The sequence below is a fragment of the Caloenas nicobarica genome, chromosome Z, assembly GCF_036013445.1.
Source record: "Caloenas nicobarica isolate bCalNic1 chromosome Z, bCalNic1.hap1, whole genome shotgun sequence".
NCBI lineage: Eukaryota > Metazoa > Chordata > Aves > Columbiformes > Columbidae > Caloenas > Caloenas nicobarica.
In genome coordinates, this window is record NC_088284.1 from 23,566,850 (window position 1) to 23,588,174 (window position 21,325).

General features: G+C 38.2%; 1 protein-coding gene across 4 annotated transcripts in view; it reads left to right on the forward strand.

The window, feature by feature from the left end:
• NNT (nicotinamide nucleotide transhydrogenase) overlaps positions 1-21,325 on the forward strand; it is a 45,074-nt gene that overhangs the window by 14,975 nt on the left and 8,774 nt on the right. For all 4 annotated transcript variants that reach the window (XM_065657137.1, XM_065657140.1, XM_065657139.1 and 1 more), the window contains exons 9-19: positions 1,128-1,319; positions 2,428-2,581; positions 3,476-3,637; positions 4,421-4,531; positions 5,271-5,416; positions 6,402-6,597; positions 7,199-7,432; positions 9,384-9,544; positions 10,259-10,438; positions 14,611-14,770; positions 16,548-16,629. In XM_065657137.1, the coding sequence (XP_065513209.1) occupies positions 1,128-1,319; positions 2,428-2,581; positions 3,476-3,637; positions 4,421-4,531; positions 5,271-5,416; positions 6,402-6,597; positions 7,199-7,432; positions 9,384-9,544; positions 10,259-10,438; positions 14,611-14,770; positions 16,548-16,629 (1,778 nt within the window). The remainder of the gene's footprint in view (positions 1-1,127; positions 1,320-2,427; positions 2,582-3,475; positions 3,638-4,420; positions 4,532-5,270; positions 5,417-6,401; positions 6,598-7,198; positions 7,433-9,383; positions 9,545-10,258; positions 10,439-14,610; positions 14,771-16,547; positions 16,630-21,325) is intronic.

Here is a 21,325-nt window from a genome sequence, read left to right on the forward strand (position 1 = left end):
TTCATTGGCTCAGCTGAGAGTTTGTTTTTCTGCTTTTTGGGTTTTATTTTTGGTACTTGTGAGAAATCTACCAGCAGTTATAGATAGTTGGGTGATGAGATTTAAAAGAGCAGATTTGCAAGGCTGTTATTGGGTAATGTATGGACATAATACTGTGATTAGGGAAGCCTGTAGGGACACGTTGCAGCTAGAGTTGTTATCAATCCAAGCAGGGCTATGTGTGTGTATGTCAGGAGTCACACATCGTATTTGGCTTTGTGATTTTCTAGGGCTTTTGATGTCATTGCTTAAAAGCTGAAATTAGAGTACGTAGAACAGAAATAAGCAGATATTTGCATGAAGAATTAATATGGAGCACTTTTGGTCAGAGGAGTATTACACCTGGGTATAGTGTACTGGCACTGATTTGTGGAAAAGGGCAGCAGTGCAGAACTATTAGCAGTGTGCTGGAGTATTGCATTAAGAAGCCACAGTTCCCAGAAAAATGCAGGGATCTTAGCTGTAAGTTGCGGGAGCAGTGTTTTAACACAAGCCTGCTTGAAGAGTGGGAAGCTGAGGCTGGCATACATACCTTCCAAAAGCTCGAGAGCCTGATAGCCATGAATACTCACATTTGTTCTTGAAACAGTGTGGAGATATTATGTTACATCTTTACATAAATGTGAAACTGGACATATTACTTGCACAGCTAACTCACTCTGAGGAAGCTCTCTTCACTCCTCTGTCATGTAGAAAGTTGCCTCCAGAGTGTGCCCTGCAGAAGGACTGAGAAGACGCCAAGCATCAGGCAGGATAATCTATTACCTAGTTGCTTTAGGAAGCTAAGTTCTGAGGGGTTGGTTGGATTTGGAGAAGGCAAGCTCTTGCACCAATACATCTTCCTCTCTGTGTAGGCTCGTTGCTAATAGCATTTAAGGTGTTGGGTTTGACCATGTTGAATTCTGTAACTGTTGTGAGTAATCCTCCCCCAACTTAATAACACTAGAGCTGCAGGTAACAGTTTTAGCTGGGGTTAAAAATAGAAATAAGTGAAACCATTTGAATATATATTTCCAGAAGGATACATTGGAAAAGATGCTGCTTTTTCAGAGGTTGATCTATTAATATTTTACTTGAATCTTTTTCAGGGTGTTACACACATTGGCTACACAGACCTGCCTAGCAGAATGGCTACTCAGGCCAGTACTCTGTATTCCAATAACATTATAAAACTCCTAAAGGCTATTAGTCCTGACAAAGAGAACTTCTACTTTGATCCAAAAGATGAATTTGATTATGGGACTCTGGATCATGTTATTAGAGGAACTGTAGTAATGAAGGTAATTCAGTAAATATTCTCTTCTTAGTTTGTGAATTCATACTTTTACATTTATCAGTGTTGTCTCTTTAAAATGCATTCGAAGATACTGCATGCCAATAGACTTCAGATGTGGCTTGATGGACAGTGTGAGCAATTGTGTTTGTATTCAGCTCAATATTCCTGTGTCCCTTTTTGTTAAGAGAAACGTTTTTGCTTTTTGTCTTGTCATGGTTAAACAAATACCTAATCTCTACTGTTGAAAAACAGGAAAAAGATTAAATTTGCATGTTGTATTCATGTGGTAAAAACATAGTTATTTAAAACATGTTTGAAACATTACTACACGACCTGAAAAACATTATTCTTTTTTAATACATACATATTTTTATTTTTATAAGAGTAACTTCTGAAAAAAGTGGTGGAACTAGTATATACAGGATACTTTAAGCCCTATTAGGAAATAATAGAATACAAAGTTAGGGCATGGGCCAGTATAGGCTCTTCTCCTGCAAATATGAGGAAATAATAATTTGCAGTTTAGGTAAGAGGTATTCACTTCTGTTTAGTTTTGCTGCATAATGTTGCGAACATTTTGTGATGCTTATGATATCTACCCTGGAGGAGGCTTGCATTGACTTCAGCTCTCCCAGACCACTGAAGTGGGAGAGATGAGGAGGAGAACAGGAAGAGAGTCCTGGAGAACAGCAAGAAATGTGAGATACGATGCTTGGTACCCAGCTGAGATCTGGGCAGGCTTTGATTACAATTCAGATCCGTAGTCAGTTTTACGATTACCAATACCCTATTTTATTTTACATAAATGTTTTCCATGTAAGGAACTTTACCTCTTTGTTTCAGTTCCTGCTTTCAAGCCTTGTGCTGTGTTCCTCCCGGTGCTCTTGGACACTGATATTAAATCATGTCTGAAGAATGTGTAAACCAGTGTGGTTAACTTGGTCAGGCTGCACTGATCATCTAGCCTTGCAAACTTCTGCTGGTGCAGAAAAGGAAAATGTTCCTGTGGCATTGGGTGTAGGATGTTAAGACATACCTGATTAAGGAGAGTAGACTCCTCTAATTATAAAGCATCTACCATGTCAGGGATAACTGTAAATGTCTGTTGTCAGGATGGCAAGGTGATTTTCCCAGCACCACCACCAAATAACATTCCTCAAGGAGCCCCTGTGAAGCAGAAGACTGTAGCAGAGCTGGAAGCGGAAAAAGCAGCTACTATCACACCTTTTAGAAAAACTATGACTAGTGCATCTGTATACACAGCAGGTATGCAACTTCCAGAGTTGGAGAATCAGTGTAGAGTGCTCCTCATTTGGCTAATACTGTTTAGTGACTCCTCATATTACTGATTCAGTTTAGTAACTAGTTGGGAGAGCAATTGATTGGCTGGTGTATCCTAGTGCAAAATCAGCATAGTGTAATAATTGCCTTTGAGAGGGAAAATAAAATTTTAGAAACTTAACTAAAAGTGTTAACATTTCAAATGGTACTGACTCATTCTGTGTGCATGTATGTGTGTTTGGCTTTCTTTAAATATCAGTAAAATACTTAAAATTCTGAAGGATTCATTTTGGGGACTGTGCTCATACTTTGCAGCAGAATAAATTCAATGCCATAGCTTTCTTCAAACTTTAATGTATTGTATGAGACTTAAATGCCCACAATCTACTGAAGTACTGAGAATAGGACATTTATCTTCACAAATAAATATTTGCTGCTCTCGTCATTCTGTGCATTAGAACTTCTGCATGATGTAACTAACGAACTGAGTATTCTTAATTTTAACTTTGGTTCTTCATATTGCATGCTTTGCGTCTTCCAAGTAGTATTTCAACATGATTGTGACTCTTCTACATTTTTGCTATAGAACAGGAGAGTGACAGGATTTAGTGTTGGTGTAGAAACTTCTCTTTGCTGCTTTGTGTGCATGCATGACGAAGATACGTGTATTACATTTATGACTTTATATTCTACTGTAAAAGAAACACTAGCACTGAAAGAGCCTTCTAGTTGACAAAGATAATCCAGCTCATCTTGAAAGAAGTCTGTGCACAAAACTCCATTTTGCTTTTAGCTCAGTACTGGATTTCTGTTGTACAAAGTTTAAATGTAAGAACCATTGAAAAGTTATAGAAAAGTTTTGCTGTGCTTTTCTTCTAGGTTTATCTGGCATGTTAGGACTGGGCATTGTAGCTCCTAATAACGCTTTCACGCAAATGGTGACGACATTTGGCCTAGCTGGAATAGTGGGGTACCATACAGTATGGGGTGTGACTCCTGCTCTTCACTCTCCACTCATGTCAGTGACTAATGCTATCTCAGGTAAGCAGCTGTCACACAATTGCTTATCTTCTGTTTGAAGTAGGCACAGCTCCTTTTACTCAAAATTTAGACAGAAGTCTTCTGATACGCCTTTTAAAATGCCAGAGAGCCTACTACTGCTTTGCATGTCTGAGTTTACTTGCATAACTAGCTGACTCTGAGAGTACGTTTTTCCAAAAGTAGGACAAAAGTGGTGATGTATGTTTTTAATTTTTATAAGTAATTTTCCCCTCTTAACCTGTTTGCTTTAAAGTTTTACTTGGAGTGCTGCAGTTTCTCCTTTTATAGAATATGTTTTTCTTCCCATCTCTCCAAAACATTGCCCTGAAAATAACTTGTCTTTCATATTTCCTGCATTCTTTTTTCTACTCTCCTCAAACTATGTCTTTTGAGAGAGGGGGGAAAAAGAAAAAATTCCTAAGATTCCTGTAAGATTCCTAACTATATAAATATGTAAGATTTTATGTATCCGTGTGTGTATATATATGACAGGTCATGTATGAGTCTGATCTACTCTGGCTGTTAAAAGCAAAGTTTCTTTTATCAAACAAGCACTTGGAAGCCAACTCTGTGCCTCAGGCACTGAACTTCAAAACTATATTCATATACACAATTTTTTTTTTTCTTTTGAAACATGTTTGTGTTTCTGAAAATGACCGTGGTAGTCTTCATTTAAATACTACTGTGTAGGGTGGACTGGTTTCTGTTTGACAGCTGCAAGGAAACTTGCTATAGGTATAGAGCTTTTTAAGGTTCAGTAACACTTTTTTCTATTTTAAATAGGACTAACTGCAGTCGGTGGGCTGGTGTTAATGGGAGGAAACTATCTCCCTGAAAACACTCCTCAAAGTCTAGCAGTGCTTTCGGCCTTTATCTCTTCAGTCAATATTGCAGGTATGAATGCTAGGTTTTCACCGAAGGGTAACTTTAAAGCACTTGTATCATTCGTTTACTTTTTGTAGCTCTTTAATAGATTCCAGAAATACTATTCTAGGAAAAGGATCTGAGAGCATCCATCAATAAAGAACCACCTCCCCCCCAATTTTCCATATTAGTTATTCTATCTGGTTTGCACACTCTGTGGTGTAACCTTTTTTTAGGGAAGCATTTAAATGTATGTTTTTGTTTTACAGTATCCTTTGGGTGATGATTATATGAAATATCTTTTCTTGTAAATCCCAAGACAGTACTGCATTTGTCCTTGTATTCCTTTTTCTAGTTGAAAAATATACCGGTGTCATAGAACAAAATTCTGCTTGCTCAAGCTTCAGAAATAAAAAAGATAAGAAAGTGAACGATGTGACTTACTTTTTTTTTGCTAGCATAGATAGGGAAAGGACACAGTCATAAACTAAGGTGTATCCTGCAGTCAGTATGGAGCCAGAGCAAGTCCTATGGCTTTCCAGCTCCTCCTTTTATGAATTTCCTGCAAAGGTTGAAAAACCCAACAGGATCTCACCCTGATTATGCCTTTGTTTTCAGGTAGTTTTCTAGTCTACCAGCTTTTCAGAGGCTTTATTGGTGTCAGTTGCTGACCTGGGTAATATGGTTTAACCAAATACTTCTCTTATAGCTTGGCATATGCTTAATTTCAGATTTTATGTTTGTAAAATTGTTCCTTTGCTTTGGACAGGTGGGTTTCTAGTTACCCAGAGAATGCTGGATATGTTCAAACGTCCCACAGATCCTCCTGAGTACAACTACTTGTACCTACTTCCTGGTGGTGTATTTGTAGGAGGCTATGCAGCTGCTCTCAATGGTGGCTATAATATTGAACAGGTAAGAAGATGACTTTGTGGCTCATAGCCCACTGTTCACAGCATGGTATGCTGCTTCAGTGCTTACTCTGTTGAGGAGTACATAGCAAATCAGCTGTGGTCTTTTTATCAGCTACATATTCCCACAGGCCAATCTGAAATCGATTAAGCTTGTAATCTTGTAATTATACCCCAGATGCTGAATCTGCAAATTTTAAAACTTTTTTTTTTTTTCCTGTAAAGCAGCAGGTACTTTATTTAGTGGAGAGTTTTCCTAAATTACAGCTTAAATATTAGACCAACTGTTGAAATCAGTCTTTGGTTTAAATGTTTCTGAAAATTCAGCTTGGTGTCACAGTTAAAGTAGGTATGACATCTGGATGGGATGAGATTTCAGTATAGAGGGATGTACAGAAATTGTACCTATGGTGCCTTTTATGGTAAACTTTCGTTTGCATTTTTTTTAATAGTAAGAAAAAAATCAGTATGCGTTGCCTTCTGTGTTTGGAAAGGTGAATCCAAACATACCTTTATGCCATGGGCTTGTGATATATTTGAGTTTCTTCAACTGTCTAGATATGTACAGCTCAGTTCATTTAAGTTTGTTTATGCTTTTTGCAAACAGGAGTTCAGATGTGCCATAAGCAAATTCTGAAACTATTCCTGTAATGAACAGGACAGTTTTGCGTTGGGTTTGTACTAAGAAAAACTTGCTGCTGAACTGATGAGGAAAATTTGATTGACTCAAGTTTAGTACTCACAGTGCAGATAAGCCAGGGTCATAAGGTGGGTAAAGTTTTACTAGATACCACATTTTAATTGGCCAAAATCACAACCTGTACAACAGTTTCTCATAGTCAAGAGTTTTGACTTCAGTTAAGAGCTGTGACTAACACAGATTCTGGAGAAATTGACCCTTTTGTGTAATAACCAGAAAGGTTTTTATAATGATTACGCAATTTCTCTCTACTTCATGTATGCATATTGATGTTTTTCTTATTTTAAAGATGATGTATCTGGGCTCAGGCTTATGCTGTGTTGGTGCCCTGGCTGGTCTATCCACCCAAGGAACAGCTCGTCTTGGAAATGCGTTGGGTATGATTGGTGTTGCAGGAGGTTTAGCAGCAACTCTTGGGGCCCTTAAACCCTCACCTGAATTGTTGGCGCAGATGTCAGGTGCAATGGCACTTGGTGGTACCATAGGTATGTGTATGATACTATAAGCTAACAATATATGCTCTATATGTGCATTTGTGCAAGCTGTATATTTTATAGCTGACAGGTAAATTGACTAACTTACATTTATGGCTTGTGTGTATTATTCTGCGAATACATGAACAGAGAATTATAAGTCCTAGGGCTTTTATTAATGCATCAGGATGTGGCTAAGAATGGGGGAAACTGGTGGAAAAGTAGGAGCACATCATCACTATTAGGGAAGCTGGGTATGCAGAGGTGAATGAACCTGCCCACCTTGATGCTTCTGTTCAGTTCCTGGCTGAACACTGCCAAGTTCCATTTTTCACACTGTGCTTTCATCACAGAAAATGTTGAATTTCTCAATATTTAGTGATGTTTCTAAGAACATATGCTTTAATCTTCTCTCTAATTTCGATCATATCCTCTTTGCACAAAATACGCATACACATACAATTTCAGTTAAATGCCGTAGCAATTTCTAGTGTAGAACAATTTTTTTCAGGGGTGTGTGTGCATTGCACACTGAACCGTGATACATCAATTTCTACCTGCACAGATCGGTTGTGTTTTATAAGATTTCTCTTCTGTCTTCAACTCTCAATAGGTTTGACGATTGCAAAACGCATCCAGATTACAGATCTGCCTCAGCTAGTGGCTGCTTTCCATAGTTTGGTTGGTTTGGCTGCTGTGCTCACCTGTGTAGCAGAATACATGATCGAATATCCTCACTTTGCTACTGATCCAGCTGCAAACCTCACCAAGGTTGTGGCATACCTTGGCACGTACATCGGTGGAGTGACTTTCAGTGGCTCTCTTGTGGCTTATGGAAAACTACAAGGTGAGACCTTCTGTTCAGAATTAAGTATTTGTTAAAGGTTTTGTGGTTTTTTTTTTCCTCACTTGGGGCTCAGCTCTGCCTTTACACTGCTGTGTAACTGGAAAGACACTTTGTATTTTGCATCAGGTAAAAGTTTGTATGTTTATTTATGATGAGTGTACTTTTTTCTGTTTAGTTCTATTTAATTTGTGTACAGCTTTAGTTATGAAAGGTTTGTTTTCAGTGCTTGGACATACCACTGCTATTAATTACCAAGTCATGTAAGCATCCCACAATACATCTTTTCTAGAAGTAAGTGGTGGTTTAGTGTTGCTAAGACACTACCTGACACTGTTTCTGTAATTGGTTTTATTGAACATATATGATTACAATTTTATACTCCTGAGCAGACATTTTAATTGAAACCCTGGTGTTGCTAGATGTAGTGACCAATGCTGATATTTGTGGGATTTTGTTCTTGGCATTGCAGGCTTCATTTAGGTAGGTATTGTAGTTTGCAGCATCAGTAGAGACAGCCTCACTTTAAACCTTTCGGTTCACTGTCTGTTTACCTACTGTGCAACCTCCATGCTCCATACCTCTTGCTGTTTTAGTAAATATGCTGTCTAAATTAAATAATAATTCCCAATCCTTATGCACCTGAGGGTTTTCTTACTGCATTTGTTTTTGGTTTTGTAAGCACACAGCTTTTAGGAGACTGAAATAATACCTGTACTAAGAGGTTCCAGCTAAGAGCTTCCTATTACTAATCCTTTTATTAGCTTTGCCATAGTTCCTCTGGGAAACATCTGTTTGCTTTCTTCAGTGTTTATGAGACCAGCCATTGAAGGAGGAAGCATGACATGGATGGAAAGCTGTCTTCTCTAATAATCTTTTGAAGGATTTGTCAGTAGTATGTATTTCTGATGTATTTCTGCTAAGTAGTTACTCATTTATTTCTTCTTGGTTTTTTTTTTTTCTCTTCTCCATCTTACCTCCTCAGTGATTTGTGCGCATGTCCCTGGTGAGCTTCACTGCCTGTTACAGCCCGCCCTCCCGTTTTTATTTTTTTCCTCCCTTGCATTTTCATATCAGCATGATCTGAAATAATAAGCTCGTCTAGACTATTGAACTAGAAGTAGTAGGTCACACACTTTAACTCCTAGTCCTGAAGCCATCAGTTCATGCTGTCCCTTGAATTCAGCTGAAATTAAATGAGACACTTGATAAGTAATTACTTACACCAAAAGTAACTGATAAACTTGCATTATTTTTACTCTTTGCTGTGTTGTTTGGAGAGAAAAAAAAAAGCCTAGGGTGTAAATAAATACGTGTTGTCTTTTTAAACTGAATCACACAAATACCAAACCCTCTTTTCCCCTCAAGTCTCTGCCAATGTGAGAAGCTGTGTGAAGTCTGTGTGACTAAAAGTCCTGGTGGTATTAAAGCATTTGAAAGCAGGAGTGTTTATATTTGGAGTTACCTGCATAGGCATATTTTTCTAAGCACACAGCTTTTGAGAGACTGAGGTAATACCTGTACTAAGAAGTTCCAGCTGAAAGCTTCCTGTTAGAGAGTGTCCTACACAACATGCAAAGACTTGAGACCAGAATGAAATAAGGTATTTGTGTTTTTTTAGTGTTGTGTTTGTTTGGGTTTTTGTTTGTTTGTTTTTCTTAAGCTTTTCAAGAGGAGATTTTTGTACCTATTCTGAAGCCTTTCAGTGAGGTTATGAAATAAAATGAGTTTAAACATGAGTATTTGAGAGTTTAAACATCAGTATCTAGAGTAAGTTTTAATGTGTTGGCAATACCGAGTCATCACAAGGTCTCAACTTCAACTAACTTGTGTTATCTTCTGCCCCTTTTTCTTTTTTACTTTTTTTTTTCTGAGATATTTGGTCTTCTCTGAAGGCAAGAAACAGGCTCTCCTGCATGTATGTGTCAGTCTCTGAATATGCATTTGATTGCAGGTATCCTAAATTCTGCACCACTGCTGTTGCCTGGCCGACATGCATTGAATGCAGGATTGCTGGCTGCCAGTGCTGGCGGAATGATTCCATACATGCTTGATCCGAGTTACACTACAGGAATTACTTGCTTAGGTTCTGTGTCAGCGCTCTCAGCCATAATGGTAAGTTGGAGAATTGTAGGAGGTGGAACAAGTTAAACAAGCAGTTTGTTCCTTAGCCTTGCAAGTTCCTTCTTAATGATTCTATTTTACCATCCTGAGTCAGTATGCTAACTTGCAGTAGCAAGTAGCAACTGACTTCTCTAAATCTAGCTGTTCCAGAGAACAGGCATGCACGTATGTAATTACTTTTTGCAGCTGTGACTTAATGGAGCCTTTTTATATGACAAACTGATATTTTAAAAGACTATTTGGAAAGGTTATCCTTAAAATAATTAAAGAGCTCTAGATCTACAGATTATTGTGGTGACTTAGTAAGATTATCCCCATGTGTAACTTCCCCCATTCGCTCACACAAGCTGTTGCAATATTTACCCTGCATATTACAGTGCTGTAAACTGAGTCTGGCAAAGTCTGCTCAGTATGAATCCTTTAATGGTAAGAAGAGTTCCTTGGAGCTGGTAGGATATTTTTGCAAGTAAAAGTATGTGACTAAGCCCAGGATGAGGACAGTGGAATGACTTTCTGTCCTCTCTCAAAAGGCAGAATTGTTTAAGTCCTATCTGCAGACCACAGCTTGTTGTCTCCTACACTGAATATACTTGAATAGGTTATTAAGTAACTTGATATTTATTTTTAGTGGTGGAGGCAGACTGTCTTCTCTGCATGTTCTCCTTAGTTGTAGCTTATACTGAAGTATTTTATTTCCTTTTCCAGGGTGTCACTTTAACAGCAGCTATTGGAGGTGCTGACATGCCTGTAGTTATTACTGTCCTGAACAGTTATTCAGGATGGGCTTTGTGTGCTGAGGGCTTCCTACTGAACAACAACTTGCTGACCATTGTTGGAGCACTCATTGGCTCATCTGGGGCCATCCTGTCATACATCATGTGTGTGGTAAGAAGCTGGCAGAAGTTGTGCTTGTTTTCAAGTAGTGAAAAACCTTATTCAGCATGTTTGCTAGCAAGATAAGCAATCGGAAGACCAAACTACTAGGGGTTTACAGACTAGAAAATTCTTGATTGAAGCTGTTGGACTAGATGTCAGTCATCTCTCTTCTGTTTGGGAAGATGCATACTTCAAAACTGAGCCTATGCATTGACTTGGGCACTTGAGGATTGAATCTAGTCTTAAAATAGATCCTGTTACTTGTGTTCAGCTGTGTGGTGGTTTTTTTTTTTTAGTCATGTCACTGCAGTGTTGTTAAATTTAAGCTGAATTTAAAATTCATCATCAGGAGATACTTTTAAGTAGTGAGTTCCTTTAAAAAAAAAGTTTGGTTCGATTAGAGAGTAATTTAAAGTTTGTTCTCTGGAAGGAAAGTGTGCTACTTTCTTCAGAGCAGCAACTTCAAAGAACCACGAGGTGGCAGCAGGCTTGCGTTAATGTGCTGCTCATCCTGATGTCTGTCAGCGGAAACTTCAGCGTCAACTTCGTGTGTGAATTGTACCACATTATTAGTAATGGTCTCCTTTTCTCTAGAACATTTGTACAAAAAGTCTCTTTTTTCATGTGTCTCTCTCTTTTTTGTTTTCAAAGATGGAGAGGTAATGACTTAAAACTGTTCACAGTGCAACAGCTGCCAACCTTGTAAATCTGTTTCACTTCTGCTCTTGTATTATTGTATGATATGTGTCACTGTTCTCCTCTCCTGATGTTTTCCTGTGATCAACTCTAGCTATCTTCTTTTACTTCGTCTCTGCTGATAGTGTTGTTACCATGTTACGAGTGTTTGGTATCATCTATTTTCATCTCTCTTGAGGAGAAATTTCAGAAAAGCTTGAAGTATTTTTGTGCAGCTTCCTGGAGATGAGTTAAAATGAACAATCTCGGGTATGAATTTTAAAGAATCTTGTTATTTCTTTAACATTTTGTGTCTCCTTATCAAAAGGAAGTCGGATTATGTGGCTCATAGAGCATCTTTTTATATATAGATACATAAACATATATATCGGCATGTAGTCAGCAATTTAGTCCATGTCAGTAGAAAGATTATGCTTATAGGCAATGCAGATATGGAAAGTATGTTCTTTCAAAGATCAAATTAATGTAGACGTTGGTTAAAATATGACCTTTTGGGTATGTATTTACCAGTAGGGATAATCACTCTATACCTTCATTTTGCTTTTACTGTCCCCTTCCTTTTTTAAAAATTTATTTTATTGCTAGCTCCTCTCAGCACTCACAGAAGGTTTTAGGATACTTGCATCTGCTAGTTGGAGGAATCAGAGTGAACAGAAAGCCTGGGGAAGTAATTAGCAAAATAGTTATGCAGTGTCAGAGTGGCTTTCCTCTATGTATTTCTGAAATATGAGGAAGTTTAGGTTTTGAGGTAGTGTTCTAGAAATCTTGTGCTGCTTAATGTAAGCTTAGACAATTAAAGTTGATCAGCCAGTAAAATTAAAATTATATTTTATAATTTCTGCACTATAACCAGAATAACTTGTTTGTAGCCCATTTTTTTTTCCACTTTCTTTAATGGAAACCATTACTTTAAAAAGCATTTGTTATAATCAGGGGATTTAATATCATTGTCTTGATCATTTCAGGAGAAAAAATGCTAAAGAGTTTCAATAAACTCTGCTTTAGGCTGTTGCAACTTGTTCTAATGAAGCGACAGTTCCCCTTCCCCCTCCCCATATGACTTCCATCCAAAGCAGTGTAGTTATTGAGGTTTATCAAGTACAGATGAGAAGGTGTTTGTGGAAACATCTTAATGGTTGAAACCTTTTTGCAACATTTCCAATTGCTTTTTGTGACAAAACTGTACTTAGTCATCCAAGGCGTATCCAGATAATCTCTTCAAACTTGAGTTGATAAAGTTGGCCAACATATTCAGGTGATCACTTAGTTTTTATCTGCTTGATTTTTCACCCGTTCTTCTTGTGTGCCTGTTAGTAGGGTGAGTTAAGGGCAAATAATTTAACTTCAAAAAAGCGAAGACGTCTACTCCTCACTAATCCTGTGAACTGTGACTTTTTTAAAACACTTAACACAATGTGTCTTCAGAACACTTGATTGTATTAGCATGTCCTTTTCTCTTTTTTTCTTTTTTCCAGAGTGAATACTTAGTGATTGCAGCTGTAGTATTAGAATCATTATGTGCGCAGATGGCAAAAACGCTTCAGGCTGAAGAGTAACCATTAATTGGGGTGATGAAACAGAGCAAGAGAAGGGACAAATTGTGTTAGTCTTGCAAGTGGTATGCTGGCCCATCACCTGTACTAGGTGCGCAGTTTCTGTGGGCACAGTGGAAGGACTTGGAGTTCTCAGGGATCAAGGGTTCGGTTTTCCCTGGGCTGTGAGCTCCTGGCCAGTGTCACCTGTGTACACATAGCAGAAAGAGCTTTTTCCTGGTAGCTGGATTAACTGTAAATGGTGAAGCATGTACTTTATTCATATATGCTTTTGGTCTGTGGTGGTACAGAAGGTGAAGGAGGCTATAGAAGAGTTTCCACACTGTTTTTGTGCTGAGTAGACCTTAGCTATATTGGTTACTTGTTGCTTGATGAGGTCTTGGCTTGTTTCGAAGCCTTCCGTGTCAGCCCCTTTTTTTGCCAGACTTTCCTCGTCTCTCTGGTGCAGAGCCAGGTAGAGGTGCTTTGATCTCATGCTTGCTTTGTGTGGATTCTCAGATTTCTAATAATATTTGAACTTTTTCCCTTGGCCTGGTCTTAGTACTGTCTTTTGGTTTCAGTATGTGTAGAAAGTGCTTTGCTGCTTGTAAGTTTAGCATGTACGGCATGTGAAAAGGGCATTTTTCTGTCTGGGTTGTGTTACCTGATGCTTAACTTCTGTAAGATACTAAGTGATCTCTTTTCCTGTTTGAAGGTTTAATATTGTGATTCCTGTGAAAGGCAGTGTGTTCTTAGAGGATATGAACTACAGCCCACTGCAGACAGTAGAAAGATGCTGATTTCAGTGCATTTGTGTGCCTTCCTTACAGTGTCTGAAACAGTGATGATTTTTTGGGATAAACAAGAGCTCTTTTAACATCTTCATTGTGCTTGGTTGCTAGATGATGCATTTCACAGAATGGCATATCTTAGGCTGTAGCAAAAAACCCATGGAGTTGGAAGATTTAAAATGTCAGTGGAAAATGAACACTTGGACTCATACTTTCGTGTGGGTGTTTCCTCTCACTTGTATGTGTGCCTCTCCAGATCTATTCTTAAATTTTGCTGTGGTTTCTGAGCTAGCACAGCAGATGTATGACACACATGTTTAATTAAAGAAGCAATTTATCCTGTTCCTTTTCTGCTTCTAAAGTTTTGTTTACTGCAGTTACAAGTTTTGCCTGCTTTCAGATAATGCTTTGGGACCACACTCACAAGGAGACATGCCAGTGAAAGCATTTAGCCAGTGGCTTTTCCTGGCTGTGTATCTACAGAGCTGAATTTTCAGGATGCGTTCTCCTCTTAAAGCTCCTAGTTTCAGATCTCTTGTTCCCCTTTGGTGCTCAGCCAGTAAGTTAATGGCCCCCTTTCGTTCATTATAATTTGTTTTGAGTTAGCATTTCTTTAATTTTGTGTGGTTACTTAGATTTGTTGTGTTTTTTTCCTGTCTTGATGCTGTCGGAGCTTTGCTTCTGTACTACCTGTAAGAGCTACGTGGTTTCTGTGTCATCATATAGTAGTTCTGTGCTTATGTGTTGAATTTTTCAAGAATTTGAGAAAACACCTTGCAAAAATTGTGTATGTGTATATATATACACACACATATATATGCATGTTAAAAAAATTCTGTCATCAAATACAAATTCTTTTCTATCCCCCCTTTTAAGAACGAAAAGAGATCAGTATTTGCTGTTTGTGTTGTTTTGTTCTTCATGTTGGGGAAATGCTGATGCTTTCTCATACATGTGTAATATAATGCGTTAGAAGCTGATGTTTGGCTATTGTTGTCAATCTGAGTCTGTTTTAAGGAGCCAATTTTAAGAAATTTTGAGTTGTAAGCAGGCAAAACCAGCAGATAAGGACTGTTGTCAGGAAGGCTTTAATATTTTCTGAAGTTTTCTTTGTGGACATCTATCTTTTATTTTTGGATTTCAAAAATGTCTTGTCTTTCAGGCTATGAACCGTTCCCTTGCAAATGTGATTCTAGGCGGCTATGGCACCACATCAACAGCTGGTGGGAAGCCCATGGAAATCACTGGAACCCACACAGAAATCAATGTGGACAATGCAATTGAAATGATAAAGGAAGCCAATAGTATTATTATTACTCCGGGTAAGACACTCTTGACTCATACAGCAAGATGTTCAGAGAATGTGTTAGTAAAACACAACAACCAAAAAAACCCCAACAAACCAAACAAAAAATGTAGCCTGTCTTGCAGTTGAAACATAACAGCATTATGTGAAATGTTGACTGCGTCTGTGGGATCTATTTTTGTTTCCAGGTTAGTCAGCATTCCTCTGTGTAGAGATGTGTATGCCACTTTATTTTTCCTTGTGTGTGTCTCTTCAAACTTGGTTCTATTTATTTAGATTTTCAGTTCTTCAGGACAAAGATTGTCTCTTATAAATTATGTTTACAGTTAATTTTGTGTACAGCTGTTGTGGTGTGAGTTTCTAAGCACTACCACAGTACCAGTGGTACAAATAACAAAATGTCTATTAAGTTACTGAGAGGATTTTGTTTATGCTTGTCATCTACTTGCTCAGTCCTGCACTGTTTTATTTAAAAAAAAAGGCAGAAAAACATATAAAACTTAATTAGTATACAATAAATACTGGAATTATAAAGTACAAAAAGCCCTGAAAACCGAAATCCTCACTTGTGTGGAGCTGGTGAGGGGCCTGGAGCACAAGTCTGATGAGGAGCAGCTGAGGGAACTGGGGCTGTTTAGACTGGAGAAAAGGAGGCTGAGAGGAGATCTTATCGCTGTCTACAACTACCTGAAAGGAGATTGTAGCATGGAGGGTGCTGGTCGCTTCTCCCAAGTACCAAGCAATAGGATGCCAGGAAATGGCCTGAAGTTGTGCCAGGGGAGGTTTAGATTTGATATTAAGAAGAATTTTCTTCATGGAAAGGGTTGTCAGGCATTGGAGCAGGCTACCCAGGGAAGTGGTGGACTCGCCATCCCTGGAGGTGTTTAAAAGACCTACTGGTGAGGTTCTTAGGGACATGGTTTAGAGGTGGACTTGGCAGTGTTAGGTTAACAGTTGGACTTGATGATCTTAAAGGTCTTTTCCAACCTAAATGATTCTATGATTCTATTATGTTCGCTCTAGGCACATATGGTTCAACCCTGTTAGGAGAGGTCAGGTAGGGAATAGCTCCAGACTTGTTTTCCATCAACTGCGTGGCACAATTTAAGATTATTTTCACATTGGAATGGGAAGAGTGCTAAAAAACAGAGTTGTCTTTCAATTTGTTTCAGCTTAAATGAAAACATCGGTAAGGTAGGGTTCTATTTTGGGAAGTTACCTTTGTTTGCAACAAAGTTTGCAACCAATTTAACGGAATTTGCCTCTCATTCCTGTGGTCAAACCTTGAGGACACTGTTAATAATCTGTGCCCTCCATGTTCTTCCTGGGCATTACTGCTCTGATGAATTAATTAAAACAGAAGCACTGAAAAAATTATTTGCTGCTAAAGGCGATATTCAACTACCGGATTTGCATTATGCAAATACAAAATTTTGTTGAGGATCATGGTGGTAAAATAACCTGATAGTAGCCTCTTCATTTTTTTCAGTATACCTGTCTGAAATGCCCTTCTCTGGTAAAGGAACACGTATTTATTTTGAAGCTGAACTAAGTTACACGTGTAGTTTGGCCAGACACCACTACACCGTTAGTGGTTAGGAGATTAGTTAAAGTGGTCAGGCTGAGACAATATGATTATCTGATATATGTGTGTGTATGTATATATATGTTTTTGTTGTTGTTGTTTTTTAATTATAAGAACTTCTGTTTGTGTGGAAGGTATACTTATTGTCTGTAACTATTCTATATGTACTGAAACAGAAAAGGAGCTTAAAGTTTGGAAATTCTTTCAGGTTATGGTTTGTGTGCAGCAAAAGCCCAGTACCCCATAGCTGATCTGGTGAAGATGTTAAGAGAACAAGGGAAAAATGTCAGGTGAGTATTTTCCTTGGTGAGAAGTATTACAGGGTTTTGATGTGGTGGTGTTTTTTTTTTTTCCCTCCATTTCATTAAAATCCCCTTGCAAGTATTTTTTTTAGGTTTAATTTTTTTTTTTTTTCCAGCAGTTGTTATTATGCTGGTCTCTTTCTCAGAGGTACTAGCTGGAAGGATTTTCTAGTCTTACTAACCTGTAGCTGAATATCTAGAAGTTTCATGCCTTAGTGTAAAAGATCCTTTATTCCCTTACACTCTTCTTGGGTTTTTTGGAAGTAGCCTCAGCAGCTGGAGAAAAGTTTTTTGTTGTTTTCTTGTTTTGGTTTTGTTTGATGTCATGCCGAAGTTCAGTTAAAAAGAATGGCTTTAAAATTTAATATTTCTTTATTGTAGCAATAAAATTTTTTTTGAAGGGTAAGTTTTAGCTCCTTTAAATACATACACTCTGCCTTTGGATATCATAATATTTTTCTACGAAACAAGCAGGGGAGTTTTTTGTAAAATAAAACTTTAATGTAGCTTTTTGTATTGCATTCAAGAGAATAGTTAACAGACTTTTCTGAAGGTGTAGGTTGGAGAGGTCATGAAAACATCCACTTTGTGGAAATAAGTTATTGTGAGGAGTAATCACAACACCTGACTTCATTGCAAGGAGAATAGTTTTTCTTTGTGCTTGTAGTTCATGGGGAGAGAGCACAGGCCTAACTTAAGTGCTTATATAGCCTCTTACAGAAACCTGCATTAAGAGGAACTATTTACTAGGCTAAAATAGCTTTAATATTTTTTTTTAAGTCCTAATTTCCTAAGGAATTGGGCACATCTCCTTGGGTAATAGTTAAAGGCGTGCAGTGGGAATAGTTGAGACCTCTTGCTCAAACCACAGAGTCAACTGGAGCAGGTTGCTTAGGATCTTGTCCAGTTGGGGTTTGAAAATTTAGTCTCCAGAGATGACAACTTGACAGCCTGTCTGGGCAATCCGTTCCAATGTTCAGTCACCCTTAGAGTAAACCAGGTTTTTCCTGTATTTCAATTTGTGACCGTTGCCTCTTGCCTTTTCACTGCATACTGCTGGGAAGAACTTGGCTTTGTCTTCTTTACTCCCCTCCATCAGTATTTATACACATTGATAAGATGCCCTTGAGCCTTCTGTTCTGCCGGCCGAACAATCCCAGCTCTCAGCCTCTCCTCTTGTGACAGATATTCCAATCCATTAAGCAACTTAAACCTACTCCTGCTGGGTTCCTGTAAGTTTTTGCTATTGGAAGCAAGAGTGCTATTAGAGTCTTTTGGGTGCTGCAAGGAAAGATTATTGGAGTGCATGTGACCAGTCCCATGGCTTTATGCTGCTGGAGTGCTGCTCCAAAAAGCAGAGATAATTCTTAGGTGCCTCAAGTCCTTCCTTTATTCAGTTTTCCATAGACCTTATAGATGTTGAAAGTACTAGAATGCTAACATCATGCCTCCCTTGCTGATTGTTTGCAAAACTGTTTTCTACTTATGGTAACTTAATATTTTAAAATTAGTCAAGTCTTGGTTTTCATTTGAAAGTAGGTATTTGGACAGATGCTGGCTAGCCAGTCCCATTCTCTGATTGCCATGTGCTTATTTCAATTAGATGGTGACTTTCCTTTGGAATCAGTACTCTAGCAATTAGTGTTTTTTGGTTTTGTTTTTCTTCTTCCACTATTTTTCCAAACTTATTGAAAAGTTACATAAGTTTTTGTAGTGTTTTACAGCATGTATTGTGATAGATAACAGCATGGTTGTTGTAGGTTTAGCAGCAATTACATGTTGGTGTTTACCCAGAATACTGCAATTTTGCATATAAAATTACTTTATAGATGTCTTTTTCATGCATATGTAAGAAACGAGGACATGTACTGGTGTATCTGCTTCCTCTAACAGTTCTCTTCACACTTTATTTCTCTATGTTCAGCAAAAACTCTGTGCGTGTCCTAATTGCATTAGAAACTTTGAAGACCTGTTAGTTGTGCAACAAAAGAATCTTTCTTGGCTCATATAATGAGAATGTCATGAGCTTCTGGCTCTCCTTTCAGTGCTTCTCTGGGGGCAAGCTTTATATTTTATCAACGTTGGTGAAATAAAAATTTGTTGGTTTTGCCTTTTTATGTTGGCTTTTCAGGGCAGAAACATGGATGTGTCCTTGAAATAACTGTTTTATACTTGAAATGAGTCAATTTCAGGAAGGGATCACTGCAGTGATTACCTAGTGTTTTAATGAAATAAATCTGTATTTACAGTTTGTGGTAATTCAGGCCTTTCATCACTCTGTGGAGCTCCCATGGTGTTCATTGAGTGCAGCTGCTGTCCCTCTGGTTTCGGTAGGCCTGGAGTGCCTCGGGACCCTGGTGCGCTCACCATCCAGATGTAGTGACACTCACACATCCGCTGTGGAGGCATGCCAACATGGACATATGATTGTCATCAACTTGCAGTGCCAATACCATGCCAAGAAAAATTGCGTCTGTCATATGGTCTTTTTTTGGTTCATCGCTCACAATTGATCCAGAGGAGCGGTTGTTTTCATTTAATTTGCCTATAGCCATAACGTTCTCAGTGAAGAGCACAGATTATATAACATGATGCATAACCTTTGACTAGGGTTTAAATTCGGAAATACGGGAGAGTATGGAAACTTCAGACTGTTTTAGTTATTAAATTGCATAGCTAACGTCATCACTCAGTTGAGATGGTCTTGCAGCAGATCACATCTTTAATGTGTTAGTAGGATCACACAGAAAGCTGGATATTGCTGAGCCTTCACTATAGTTTTCCCTTCCTATGGATGGATAAAAAACCCAAAACTTTTCATAGACTAAATCCTGCAGAATCCTTTGGCCTTGGAGAGGAAATGCCTGTTCTACAACTGGTGCCATATTTCTGCAAAGTTACAAGTGAGTAAATTGTTGAAAGTTCCCACCTTACCAAAGTTCTTCAGCTACATGCTGTGTTGTTTGTAGGCCTCCAGTTGTGAAATTCCGATGTCTTCCATATAATTAAATTAGATTGTATAGTAATTCTATATATAGATATAGAATTATTCTGTAGTATAGTATAGTTAAAAACTGTATACATTCTTACATGTGTATGGGTAATTGATACTGCCCATGTCTGTCTTAGCTTTTGCCACAGTATGACTTTTTCTATCAATATGTTTTGTTTACCTGCATAGTAAGAAATTCTTGAGAAGAAAAATGTATTGCAGGGTGAAAGGACTCTTAAAATTGTGCTTTGTATAGACTTTCTAAATCTAACTAATAATTAAATATGGTGGCTTTCTGGTAACTCTCATAGTTAAGAGAAAAGCAGATTACCTGTTTAACAGGCTTTCAAATTAGTTGCCAATATGTTAGTGGTTTGTTTTTGTTGTTTTTTTTTTTTTTTTTTACTTAATTTTTATAGGTGGATGTCTTGAAGGACTTAGTTTTCTGTCTTCTCATGCTGGATAATCTAATTACTTTTCAGCACACAGAAACATGGGTTTCTTATACTTTTGAAAATGTGATAGCATGGATTTAGTGTTGGATCCACATTTTATGATATTGATTTTTACCTCTGTGGCTGAGTTCTAGCCAAATGTGTTTAGGGTTCTGTTGTTTTCTCCATTGTTCTAATTGCTTGTGAGTAACAGAACATGTGGATGGGTACCACTTGCACATTTATCTACAAATTAATTGAACAACTGAAGTTAATCAGTTTTATTATATGAATTTACAGTCATTATTTGTTGGTCTACAAGAAAATCTGGAAGAATTTTAAAGGATGAGGTGTTAAGATGCTGTCCCAACCAGTATTGACACTGGATAGCTCAAGTGTGCATAAGACGGAAATTACTGTCACTGCTGAATGGCAGCATAAGAATAATGTTTGTTGGTGCAAGTTTCTAGGAAGCTGGTGTATGCTTACTAGGAGGACACCAAGTGTGTACATGTATGCGAGTTCTCAGTTTGTTTCTTATGGTCAAATTAACTGGGTGTGTTCTGAATTATTAATGCTGCACATGAAGGGACAAATGAGGTCCAACAGATCTGTTAGCTCAAGATCTGTATTGGTGTAGCTAGAGAGAACGAGCAAACGGTGCTGTAGCTGAATCCTTGCTGATCAGGTACAGCTTTACACTTCCGGGGTTGTATCGTAGGTATGCCATGGGTTCCATATGGGTCAGCTCAGCTCTGGGTGACCTTACTAGGTCAGTCATGAGGCTTTGTGGATGCAGGCAGGCTCTTCTTCCCTGCAATTGGGTTCTTCAGAGGGTTATTGCATTGAGCTAATGTCTACGCTGTGTATTTGGATGTTGTCCCTGCTGTGATGAACCATAGTGGTTGGAAATAGGGAACCAGTACCAACCCTCACTTAAGTATGCTTAATTTAACTAATTTAATTCATTTTAAATTTAGCTGGCCTGACTCCAGCAGAGCCACTGAGCTTAGTCCATGCTGAAGTACTCTTTCTGGGCGCATGCTTTTGCCTCTGGCATGACACCAGGCCTAAACTAGCTGAGCTAGCTGTGTGCGTTGATTCTGGTAATCTACATAGTCATCTGTAAATGTGATGGGAACACTATACTGTGATACAAGTCATGCTGTGCTTGCAGCTGTTGTTATATGGTAGGATTCAAGCTGTGGAATATCTGAATGATGCACTTCTCAGTTCATCTAGGTGGTGGTGTTTTTTA